General features: G+C 34.8%; 1 protein-coding gene across 1 annotated transcript; it reads left to right on the top strand.

Annotated features, from left to right (window-relative positions):
- Window positions 1-2,288: 2,288 nt before the first annotated feature.
- CLT2 (CRT (chloroquine-resistance transporter)-like transporter 2) lies at window positions 2,289-8,013 on the top strand. Its single transcript, XM_039029384.2, has 10 exons — window positions 2,289-2,840; window positions 2,988-3,133; window positions 3,434-3,471; window positions 4,921-5,036; window positions 5,678-5,777; window positions 5,857-5,892; window positions 6,022-6,072; window positions 6,304-6,427; window positions 7,314-7,439; window positions 7,686-8,013. Exons 1-10 carry the CDS (start codon window positions 2,395-2,397, stop codon window positions 7,841-7,843), a joined length of 1,341 nt encoding a protein of 446 aa, XP_038885312.1. The 5' UTR covers window positions 2,289-2,394; the 3' UTR covers window positions 7,844-8,013.
- Window positions 8,014-12,803: the final 4,790 nt, after the last annotated feature.

Genomic DNA, 12,803 nt, shown 5'->3' with positions numbered 1-12,803 from the left:
TCGATGTGCAAATGTGGAAAGGTCGAGGGTTCAAAATTCGACCTATCTAGGTCGAATTTTCAACCCTCGACTTATTTAAAAAAAAAAAGCAACAATATTTTTACAAATAGTTTGAAAACAACAATATTTTCCTAAATAGTTTCTAAAAGGACAATATCCTTTTAATTTTCTCATTATAATATATCTTAACCAATTAAGCTATAATTTATTACTAGAAGATTTTAGAATATAATAAGGTCACATTCACCAAATTGAAATAAAAAATGGTGTAATCATAATGAAATTTCATTGATATATCAACTCATAATGAGTTTGAATTGCAGACGTAATTGGATTATTTTCTATCACATTTACTTAGAATTACAAATATGTCATATTTACTAAGGTAACGACAATTAAATGTGACAGATTCACAATTCTTATATTATTAAAGCAACGATATCTATAACAGTAATGGTAAAGGTAATGGGTTTATAGATTTGGAGGTCGGACCCATAATCGTTCATTACAATTACCGAATACATGTAAACAACAATCAATATAATCATTTGGGGCTCACTTTTTATTTTATCATTGACGAATTATGTTTCAATTGTGGTAAATATGGTCTAATGAATGGATACAAAATTAGAAATTCATATCTTTGTTAAATTGTATATTAATATTGTTAAACATAATTATAGTTTAAAGACTAAACTAAAGCATGCCTTGATGGAGGATAGGTTTCTAATATACATGCCTCATAAATATGGTTCTACTTGGAAAAAAAAAAAAAGGTATGGAGGTTAAATTTTGAGTGCTCACTTAAAAAAGAAGACCTAACTAGAAATTCTTAGAATGTTCTTTTGTCAAAACAAAATTCACTTAAATTGATAACATATTTTATATATAAAAGTTGATTATCTAAACAATTTTAAGTATATAATATTTTTAGTACAAGTAGAGTCATGAAGAGTTAAACTTCTAACTACAAATGAGGCAACAGGTATCGATTACAACAAACCTAAACTTACCATGGATAATATACTCCACGGTTAAAAATAAAAATATTGTTAAAATACCATTTTGGTCGATGTAATTCAGAGCTTATTTAGTTTTAGTGTTTATATTTTTAAATATTCAATTAGTCTGTACACTTTTAATAAATCTTAAACTGAGTCAGTCAAAGTTAAATTTTATTGATACTGACCATAGTTTAAAATTTTCATCGAAATCTCGAAATTTCAATCGATTTTTCGAGATTTCGATGACCTTAGAATATGGTTGGGGAAATTTTCGTTTTCTCCACATTTCAATGAAATTTTAAGAAATTTTCAAGAAATTTCGTAATTTTGAGAATATTATGATTCTCCCTATTTAAATTTCGAGATATTGAGAAAATTTGGAGAAATTTTCATACTTCGACATTTTTTTTATTTTTTTAATTATTCAAGTTTTTCAATTTTATATCCTTATTACACACAATTTTATAGTTTCATTTTTGACAAATGATTAAGCTTTTTTTTATGTGTGACTTTTTTTAATTTCCAATTTTTCTCAATTTTTACCTTTGTTTTCGACCAAAAACTTTTATTTCTAAATAAATTGAATTTGAAAAAATAAAAAAAATAAACATATATTTATCTTTAACCTCATTCAAACTTTTTTTATTAAATTTTCAAATCATTTTATCTCAAAATTGAATTCATGTGAGTGTTTTTTTTTCTTTAACCATCTAAAACTTTCATAATTTTTACATCGTTTCACCTCAAAATATTCTGAAACTTGATATTATTTTGTAATTGTTTTTCATTATTTTTAAAATTTTTGCTAGCACATCAACATTTACACAGACATTATAATAAACATCTAAATGTTGTTTTACTTAAGAAATTGTGATTAAAAATGGTCAATTATAGTATATTAAATCACAATCAAAGTTTCATATTTAATTATAAAATTTCTATTAATTTTCATAATTTTTTCTGAAATTTTTGTTGATAATGATATTTCCATCAAATCAAGACCTCGATATTTTTATCGACGTCGGTATTCCGAAATTGATATTGATTAAATAATAATGATATTTTTCGTACAATAAATTGAATATGCTATCAAAACTTATAATAAAATGCTAATATATAATAGAACATTTTTTTAAAAAAACCAACACGAACAACTAAAGTTAAGATTTAATAAAAGTGCATATACTCAAATTGAACATTTGAAATTTGAAAGTATTAGACTAAAAATATATTTTAATACACATTTTATAAAAAGAAAAAAAAAGTGTTGTAATCTCAATTTTTGAAAACTCGGTATATAGTCGCGATATCGTTCTAAACCATCGTTTTACTTTTCCCGTTTCTTCTCAAATTGTAAGGAGATGCCTCAGTCAGACATCTGATGTAAGCAATGACGGAGCGACTTTCGCTGTTTGCCGAACAACTCTCGTCCATGGGATTGCCGTTTCCGTCGTCGCTGAATCCAATTTCGTTCCACCTTCCGACGTATCGTTCTTTCGCTTTCCCCGTCGTCGATGCACCGAAATTCAGTTCTGTTTTCTCAATGCCTTCGCAGGAGAAATGGAGTCATTTCCACCGACCAACGGTATCATCTTCACTAAGAAATTTGGGAATCAGGAACAGAAATATCAAAGCTCGATTCAGCTCTCGGAACAATCCGAATTCCACTCCCCATACCTCCAATGGCGACTCGGATTCTCCCGCTAAAATGAAGTTTATAGTAGTAAGCTCTTTAATTGCCGTGTCACTAGGAATCGCGAATCGTGTTCTGTATAAGCTTGCTCTCGTCCCATTGAAGGAATATCCATTCTTCTTAGCTCAATTGACTACGTTCGGGCAAGTTATTCATGCTTTGCCTTGATATTTATTATTTAATTTTTACTTTTGTAGTATGTTGTGATGCATTTACTGCTTTTAAGTTGTGTGTTTATGCATCTTGCTGACGAACATTTGGAATTTTTGTTTTGTAATACTTGGGAGCAGATATGTTATGGTGTATTTTAGTATATTATATCTGCGGCGTCGGGCAGACATTGTTACTGAAGAAATGCTATCGCTTCCAAAATCGCGATTCATAGCCATAGGTTTTCTTGAAGCGCTTGGAATTGCAACAGGGATGATTGCTGCAGGTATCAAAATTATACATTACTTTAGATTTGGTGGGCGGATAGAATTTTCTAGCTTTGGCGGCTGTTTGATACATTTTCATGTCGTGGCGCGTCCTTATGTATGATAATTGTAATTGTTTGTAATTCAATTCCCGGAATGTCACTTTGCTTTTTTTTAACACCTCAATCAGAGTAGGATAGGAACAGTGAGATGTAAAAAATTGTAAGAATTAAGCTGGTTTGAAAAAGAAAAAAATGACACCAATTCAAGATTTGAATTTGCGTTTAGAACTCATACTGAATGCTATGCATCATTTACAGCTTCGCTTCCCGGTCCAGCAATACCTATACTCAGTCAGGTATCTCTTCTTACCGTTCTTTCTCCCAAAGTTCTTAACTGGAAAAAAAACAAAAACTTATTTTCCACTGTACTTGCTGGATTAAATATTTGGTCTGTCAGTGTTTTTATTGTACTTTATGATATGTGCTTACCAACTTGAAGTCTTGAACTTGATGACTATAATTACAACCCTCCGATCAAGTTTATGAATCTCATCTCCATTGGCTCTCTCATTTTCTCAAGCTTCTTTCAATATTTCCATAGATTTAAATTTGGGTATATGAACATATAGTTTTAGTGCAACTACTTTGTTTTTTTTTAAATTGAAAAAAAAGGAAATGATACTTTTCATGGAAATAAGGAAAAGAGACTAATGCTCAAAATACAAAGAAACATCCAAAAAAGAAAAAAAAAACAGAAAATACTCAACTACAAAACTTAAAACATAATAACTAGGCTGGAAAAATAATGCATTTTAATTTAAGCTTAAATCCTAAATGGAGAAGTCAGCAAAAGATTTAGAAAGGGAACACCTAGAGGAGGCATTAATCCAAGCGGCTTCGAAACGATCTATCCATGTGAGAGAATTTTCTTGAAAAACTCTATGATTCCTCGCAAACCATACTTCGACAGGTAAGATTTTAACTGCATTTGACCATAACAATTGAGAATTAGGCTTTAAATTATGCCCAACCAAAAGCTGAACAATATTGTCATTGAATATTTCACCAAACACCCAATTAATATGAAAAATGGAAAACAAACGCTTCCCAACACGGCCTGGCATGGCACTCAGAAAATAGATGTTGCAGCGCTTCACTATCAGTCAAACAAAGTGGACAAATGGAGGGAGACAGATAGTGAGAAGGTAGTTTCCTTTGAAGAGTGGAGGAGGAATTTAACTTTCCAAAGATCATAATCCATATAAGGATATTAACTCGTCTGGGACTCTTTGACTTCCACAAACCTTTAAAAACCAACATATTCATAGGATTGGAAACAACCAAATACTTAAATATGGAGTTGACTGAAAATTTCCCGGCAGACTCCAAAGGCCAGATTCAACAATCTGGATAATCACTCTTTTATCTGTCAAAGACCTTAATAGCATCTGAAACTCAGAAATTTATTCCTCTTTCAACGACCTATGGAAAGTAACAACCCATGATAAAGTGTTGTCATCCCAATGGTCTAAAACTGAACCATAGGGAAGAAGTGCAATTTGAAATAAACCTGGAATACTGAACTTCAGAGGCAAGTTATCGAGAAGAAATTGTGCTACCAAATTTGACGATATGCCCTTAATGGCCTGTTATCTCTAGGTAGTGATAATCAATTCTATGATCCCCGTCTTTCTAATACACATGAAAAACACACGGAAGGATGTTCATGCTGAACTGATGTGTTCCCGATTTCTTTTTCACATCTCATATTGGCACCTTCTTGTAATAATATAACTTTTTTGCAGACTTTTTTAGTTTGGCAGCTTGTATTTTCTGCCATTTTGCTAGGTAGAAGGTACTCATGGAATCAAATTGCTGGTTGTGTTATTGTAACTACTGGTGTAGCAGTGGCTGTTGGAAGGTATCGCTTGTTTATTCAGAATATACATTTGGGCATTTAATACTCTGCTTCTAACCAGCTTGAGTGCTTGATAATAGGACCCATTATTCACTTTAAAGTAATTTAATATCTGGTTGTGTTTAAGAAATCAGACAAGATTTTGGGGAATGTTCAAAGACTTGGTGCTCAATTCTAAAGGCTTCTTTTTGTCAACTGCAGACTCCATGTCAAAAAGGAAGCTAGAGACTTCTTTAGTTAAACACTTTCACGTCCCTGTTCTAGAATTTATGGTTGAAATAAGTAGGGAAGGTTTATAGATAATGTAAGGAGTGGGATACTTTTTAAGATTTTATTTTTTTTGGGGTCTCTCTTTGGAGCTTATTAATCCAACAGTTCCTTCGTTGCTCCATTTATCAGTTCCAGCGGGATTTTTTTGTTTGGGGTAATTTTTTTTGTTGTTTTGTCCTTTATTACTGTCCATGAAATATTTGCTTCTCCACTTCAGAATATTGTTAATTTATTCGGAAACCTACTTGCAAATAGCAAAATGTAATCTTGCTTTCCATCTTCCGCTTCCTATGCTTTTGAAGAACATGTTAATAAGTTTTTTCAGACATGAAACTTAGGATCTCAACAGTGATATGTGTCTTCCGTTATTTTAGTGGCTCTAATGCAGGCCAAATGCTGTCTGGAGTTGCACCTTTATGGCCAGTATTAATGGTAGCTTCTAGCGCTTGTCAAGCTGGTGCATCAATTATGAAGGTTACCATGGTCATTGACGTAAAATAATTGACTTGGTATACCAAATATGAATGGACGTTGACTTTGTTTTTCTGAACAGGAGTTTATTTTCATTGATGCTGCAGCCCGTCTCCATGTATGACAATCTCTGCTATATTTTCAAATTAGTAGCTGTTTGAGCATTTCATTTCTTTGGTATATGTATTTGGTGCTAAATATTTGTGCATTTGTTTTCCCTAATACATTTAACTCTTTTGGCTTGTAGGGGAAGTCACTAGACATTTTTGTGGTCAATTCTTTTGGATCTGGATTTCAGGTTAGAATTTTACAAAGTCATCTTGAATTTCTTTAAGTTTACTTGCCTGGCCAGGTCAGTTATGTGTATATATTCAAGTACCGATTGCAACAACCACATAGTAATCATGTTTTCCATTGTTTTAGATCACGTTCAACAGAATTGCTGTAGGTTTATGGATAAATTCGCTTCTTGAAATCTCATATTCTGGTCTATTTATTATTGAGTTTTAACAGTTGACACTCGGCACAGGCACTTTTTGTACTTCTCTTTCTACCATTTCTTTCGAACTTGAAAGGCATACCTATAGCCAAACTTCCCTCATATCTGATGCATGGTGCGGGTTGTTTTCTCAATATTGGTGCTGCAAGACCAGGCAAGCTCTTGCAACCTTATCGGCAATTATTACATGCTTTGCAATGCAAATATCATTTTGATTTGTCATGGATACTACTTATGATTGGTGTTTTATTCAACAATGGATATGATGTGTTACTTGTATAATTAGAACATTTATTAAGCGTACGAAATGAAGAGATCCATTATAGTTCCTTAGCTCTAATGTGAGCACACAGTTAATTGGTAACTCGAAACCTTAACTATAACTCCATAGTAAAAATGAATCTAAACGCAAAGAAGCTTCCTTATATTGATGGTTTCAATTTTTTGCACTTCAGTGTTGTACGAATATTTTGTAGCTGTATAGCAGAATTTGCTTGCCTTTATTAATATCAAGCAGTACTTGAGTAGCTACTTGACAAAGGTGAACAACCCCTAATCTTTGTTGTCGTGAAGGCTTCTTAGAAAAGTACGGTGACATTTGAAATTAATCAAGGAACTATAGTTAAAAATGATAATTGGTATGCTGACTAAATACAGAATGAACATTTCACAGTTTGATTTAGCAGGAAACATTGACAGGGGAACGTTTCGCATTATAGGGATCTCTATCAGCAAGATCATGATAATTTTCTTATTTCTTACACATGCTCGTTCTTTCTCTAGATTTCATCAGATGCAGAAAATTGCATTATCTTGACATGGACATATCCAAATCTGAGAATGATCTGTTAATTATCATCCCCGGTCTCGTCTCTCTTCCATTCCATGGGGAGAGTCTCGGCCATTTGTGTTAACATGAATCGATTCCGCAGTGTCATGAATTAGCTTCTTCGACTCATAATGGAAATTTGGGTTTTTCATTTGAAAAGTAAAACGCTAACCCAAAATTGATGACCATATATGATATATTTTGAATGCAGGTTGTGAAGGGGCTCCATTGCTTCCACTGCTTTACGTGATCACAAATTTGTCCTTCAATATAACTGTGCTCAGCGTAGTAAAGAAATCTTCAGCAGTTGTTGCTTCTCTTGTTGTGATGCTTTCAGGTTCTTTTCTTTTCTGAGAATATATGAACGAAGGTTATGTTCACTGCTCCTTAACTAAAATTGGATTTTTTTTATTATTCATAATTCAAAGAATATTGTTAACTAGTTTATTAGAACATATTTAAATGAACCCCACTTTTCATACTACGATTGACTATGTTTACTGGGAAGTTAACTTGGCTTAATATTAGACGATGCTATATTGTATGTATGATTTAAAGGTTTGGTCTTGTTGGCTTTATGCAGTGCCAGTTTCAATTTATATTCTATCACTTCCATTGCCATATCTACCTCAAGGCGCAAGCTTAAGCCCCCTCTTTCTCACTGGGAGTTTAATGCTTGTGTTGGGTCTTGCTTTTTATTACATTCCTCAGCCTTCAAATTTAGACGCCAAAATTGATTGATGATACTGTACATTGACTCGGCTCGGCTGGTAGCATCAGAGTGGTGGCTTGACACCGCACTCATTTTGTAATTTAGAAATTGTAAGAATTAGGTCAGAATACCATTTTGAATGTGGAAATTATTACATTATTATTTAATAATTTTGATAAAAAAATATTTATATGGCTAATTTTAAGATTTTTTTGAACGTACAGTAACTGAAATGAAATTCATAGTACGATGATCAAAATGATATTCTAATCTAAAGGTTATTATAGGAAATTAGTATAAGAATCAAAGATTGATATATTCCACTGAATTCTAGCTATTATAGTTGTTACTAAGTCGTGGAAGTTGGATAATATTACAAGTAAGGGAGTGTTTGGCACACCAATATGGATTGAATTGGGTTGGTAAAAATTACCAACTCAATGTTTGTTCCACCAATTTTAAATGTTGATGGAGTTGAGTTGATTTTTTACCAACTCACTCCAATTCACCCCAATTCTCTTCCTGTCTATAATGTTTTCAATGGTTCCATTCATCGGCCACCATCGGGAGCTATTGCTATCACACTCCGATGACTACCTTCGTTGGCCAACTCTGGTTACCAACTCTAAGCTCCGACAACCACCTTAGACGATAACTCTAACAAAGGCCATCTTCGATGATCAATTTCAGTGAACACCTTTGTCAACCAACACTAACATTCACCTCAGACGACTAACTTCGGTGAATACCACATCTAACGAGACCCTTAATGACAACCCTATTTAGTCTTGGTGTTTCGATCTAATTCATTCCAAAGCTTTGAAGATATGTTGTAATATGTTTGATTTTAATTTTATTTGTATTTTACTTTATTATAATCTAACTATAGTTTGTTAACTTATTTGTAGGGTCCAAATTAGTTGCACAATTCCTCTACTAATTAGTTTGAGTTCATTAATTTTAATTTCTAAGTTTGGAGTATACTTTTTATAGTCCAAATTTTGTTTAATTGTTGGGAAACAATGTGTTGTATCGAGTGTTATTCATTGTTATGTGCTTGTCCCTTCTCCTTGCTTCACTAGCGCCTACCATATCGCTGGCCCCTAATTGCAATGGATGCATTCCCAACTCAAGGTTGTTAGGACGGACCTTCCCCTCATGTGGTGTTGCGATGGCTGGTCTAGATTGAGCTCTTTAACTCTTGTAGTGATGATGATCATGAGAGAGCTAGTTTTTTAGGAAACCACGGCTAATGGGGTTACGAGGGTAGGGTCGAATGAAGGGTAAGTGAAGGGGCGTATTGAGGAGCTAGATAGGCGGATGAAGGTGTAGAGACGGTGGTGGATGAAATCTCAATGGGGTGGAACCCAGCCATCAACACAACCACTTCGTATTGGGATTGGAAAGACAATGAGGCTATTATGAGCTTTGAAGATGGGGGAGTGGCGATGCTCATGCAGCTGTCCATGATTTTTCTGAAGAAGATCGAGGGAGGAAATGATCGGAAGAAGGTTGAGATGGTTGTTGGAGCTTCGTTGGAATGAGTGCAAAGAGGCACTTAGGGGGGTTTCAAGAATCTGAGCTTGAAAAAGTGATAAGAGGGAAGGTTGGGGTTCATAAAGGCGTTAGTGGGCGCGTGAATTGAGGCATGATGTCAGACTAATGAAAACGCATTTATTAAAAGGACAACGTGACATTGTGTCAAGCGGCTCACGTGATTGACATCTTTTTATCTACCACTAACAGTCAGAAACCACTGACTTTTGAGGTACCCTTCCTTGCGTTGAGTATGTTGGATGCATGGAGTTGTTATCCCAATGCATCACTCATCGCTATCCTAATCTTCCAAATTAAAAACAAGTTAACCATAATACAATCACAACCAAGAAAAACAACCATTTCCACAAAACTCAAGCAAAGAAAATAAAAAAGCAAAAAATTAAGAGAAAAGCAAATAACAAAGCAGAAAATTAAGAGCAAAACAAAAACATAAAATAAAGACCAAAGATAAGATGCTTCCCTATTAAGATGTTGTCATTATTGCCGCAGGAACTATCCAATCGCTTCATTTAGGCTTTCCAAGGTTTATGGAGGCTTTTTTGTGATCGAAATCGCCCCCATAATATGGTTTGATTATTTGTCCGTTGACCTTGAATGCGTTTGAGCCCTCTTTATTTGTTAACTCCACAGTTTCATGAGGGAAAATCTCCTTGATCACAAAGGGCCTAGACCAACGTGATTTTAACTTTCCTGGAAACAAATGAAGATGAGAATTAAATAAGAGAACTTTTTACCCTACTGAGAAAGTTTTCTTACTAATGCGTTGATCATGCCAACAGTTCGTTCTCTCCTTATAAATTTTAGCATTCTCATAAGCCTGCAGTCTCCATATATCCACTTCATTCAGTTGAAGTTTTTTTGCCTATCCAGTTGCGTCGGGATTGGAGTTTAGCTTCTCAGTGGGCCAATATGCCTTGTGTTCCAGCCCCAACTATAGGTGACAAGCTTTGCCAAACACTAGTGCATTGTTGGGATTGATGCCCTAAAGTCTCGTGTCCTGTAGTTTGTAAACAGTTTGTAGAATGCTTGTGTTGTATAATATATGATATTTACTTCACATCTTGTATTTTGCTCAGTTGCTTGTTTTATTTGTTTTACCACAAACCAATAAACATAAAATCCCTGGTTATTTGTATGTGACTTAAGCATGTATATGGTGACATACAAGTGGATCATGTCTTAAGTGATAGCCAAAATGGTCTGTAGTATATGGATATAAGAGAGAAACCTTATCCTGGTAACACTACGGATGCGACCCGCTTTGTGGAATGGTCACAAATGTTGTGACTTGTCACAGATGGTCTGATCCTGATCATTCGTGTTGGGGACATGCGAGCGGGGGCGTCATATACAAAGAGTTTGTATAAGACCTGAACATGAAGTGTTAACGTCTCGTTATATAACATCGTTCATGACAGAGACTTCACTTCACTAGGATGACCATAGGTAACATGACCTCAATCCTGAGTGAGTTGGGAACTCCTGTCATTGAGGGCGGTCCTTTGATTTGTATGGGTGCGAGTGGCCAGATCGTCGATTCAAACCTACCATTTTGGAGATTCGTCTGATTTGGGAGCTGGGAACAAAGCTACACAAGATGGAATTCACTCCTTCCCTAAGTTAGGGGTAGTAGATAGATAGCTCCCTTAAGGGCTGATTCTAGAGCTTGAATGATGTGGTGCCACACACCTTCTCTTGGTCTGAGAGGTGTTCACACATAGTTAGACTATGTTGTATTGTTCATTAGAGAAATTAGGGGTACTTAAGGAGTGAGATGTAACTATAGGGGCAAAATGGTCATTTGGCCTAAATGTACTTACGAGCATCTGTGAAGGGTCATCGTACTCATGATTGGTTATATCCAATGGACACCGAAATATATCTGTGGTAAGAAGAGTTCAACTATTGGTCTTTAGTGGAATGCCTGACAGTTAACAGATGGTGGATCTCGTGGCTAAAGAGTTTAGTCAGCTATTCACAGACCATTGAAGTTTCGAGCCACAGGTCCATTAGGTCCCTTGGGTAGCTTGGATAAAGTCGAGAACAGTGTTTGGGTTAATTTGAAATGTTCAAATTGACAAGAGGAAGTTCAATTATATATGATATAATTGGACTGGTTAATTATATATGATATAATTGGCTAAATGTATGAGATACATTATTTTGGAGGAAATTAGATATAAATATGACTTATATCAAGTAGAGGAGAAAATACTATTGTAGATATGTGATATCAAACTATAGGATAAAAATATAATATGATTATATTTATTATTAATTAATTGGTTAATTATATGATAATTAAGCTAATTTTTTACGTTCGAACGTGGGTTAATGGGGCAGCGTCAATTATTGTAATCGATGAATTAAAATGAAAATGATTTTCATTTTGAATCGTCCGTCCAAAAGAAAAAGAGAGAGCACACTGGTGAAATCTAATCGATCGCTTAAGTATTTCGAGAGCCTATACGATAGTCGCTCTTCATTTAGACGATCGTCCACCTCGCGCCTAAACGATCGTACACTAGTTCCTACATGATCAGATAGCTTTTCTGGTGGTATCGTCCCCGCTGCGTTCTTGCTTGTGCGATTGTTGACGCTACTGCTGAGCGTTGGTAGATCGCTTGGAGGTTTCTGCTGCATTGAGTTCCGAAGTTTGAAGACTGTCTTCAACTGGTATGGCACTCTCTCCCTTGTTATATCTTGTTCATAGCATGCCGTTAATTAAGATTTGTTTGCATAATTGTACATTTGAATGTATATTGTTGTATTTCGGTCACTGTGAAATTGGAGCGATCCGAACGCGCTCATGGAACTCTTTGGTAAGAGATCCTTCAATTGGTATCAGAGCCAGGTTCTGATACTCCGATTTCATATGTTGTAACGAAATGACATTTACATTCATGGTGGGTGCATTTCTTCATTGTTTAATGGTTAAATTTGCTGTGGATATGTGGATTAATGGATGTTTTCGGGATGATTAGTCTCGGTTTGATTTAATCCTTTTACATTTGCGGTTGTTTGTAAAGGCCCTGCGTTTTTGGGCATTAATAATCGTTATCGAGTCTGTATTCAAAGTTTGTTTGAAGTTTTGAGTCGTTTGGAGAAGTAGATTTATGCAAGCGTTGCGGTTCTTCGAGGAAGGAGACGATCTAAGGTTGATCGCATCGTGCAGAAGATGTGGTGTAATGACTCGAGTTTAGGAGGGGTACATGAATGAATCGATATCACATGACCTGAGTTTAGGAGGGGTACATGAAAGAACCGATATCACATCCGAATGAGAAGGATCCCGAGGACACAAAAGTATGATTAAGAAAGGCTTAAAAGAAGTGAAAGTTACTACTTATACCAACAAGGTGCACCTTCTTTTTCGGTGGCTCAATTATAAGAACTCCAAAGTTAAGCGTGCTTAGCTTGGAGCAATCC

Source organism: Benincasa hispida, chromosome 4 (assembly GCF_027475165.1).
Source record: "Benincasa hispida cultivar pf3 chromosome 4, pf3_genome.v1.1, whole genome shotgun sequence".
NCBI classification, from domain to species: domain Eukaryota; kingdom Viridiplantae; phylum Streptophyta; class Magnoliopsida; order Cucurbitales; family Cucurbitaceae; genus Benincasa; species Benincasa hispida.
Note: the sequence above shows the minus strand (reverse complement) of the source record. Positions and strands in the feature narration are given on the sequence as shown.

Bases quoted from the DNA above. Each gene is read 5' to 3' on its own strand.
- CLT2 (XM_039029384.2), top strand. From the start codon at position 2,395: ATGACGGAGCGACTTTCGCTGTTTGCCGAACAACTCTCGTCCATGGGA. The intron at 5,778-5,856 runs GTTACCATGGTC...TTTTCTGAACAG, and splicing joins CTGGTGCATCAATTATGAAG to GAGTTTATTTTCATTGATGC. The intron at 5,893-6,021 runs GTATGACAATCT...TTTGGCTTGTAG, and splicing joins ATGCTGCAGCCCGTCTCCAT to GGGAAGTCACTAGACATTTT.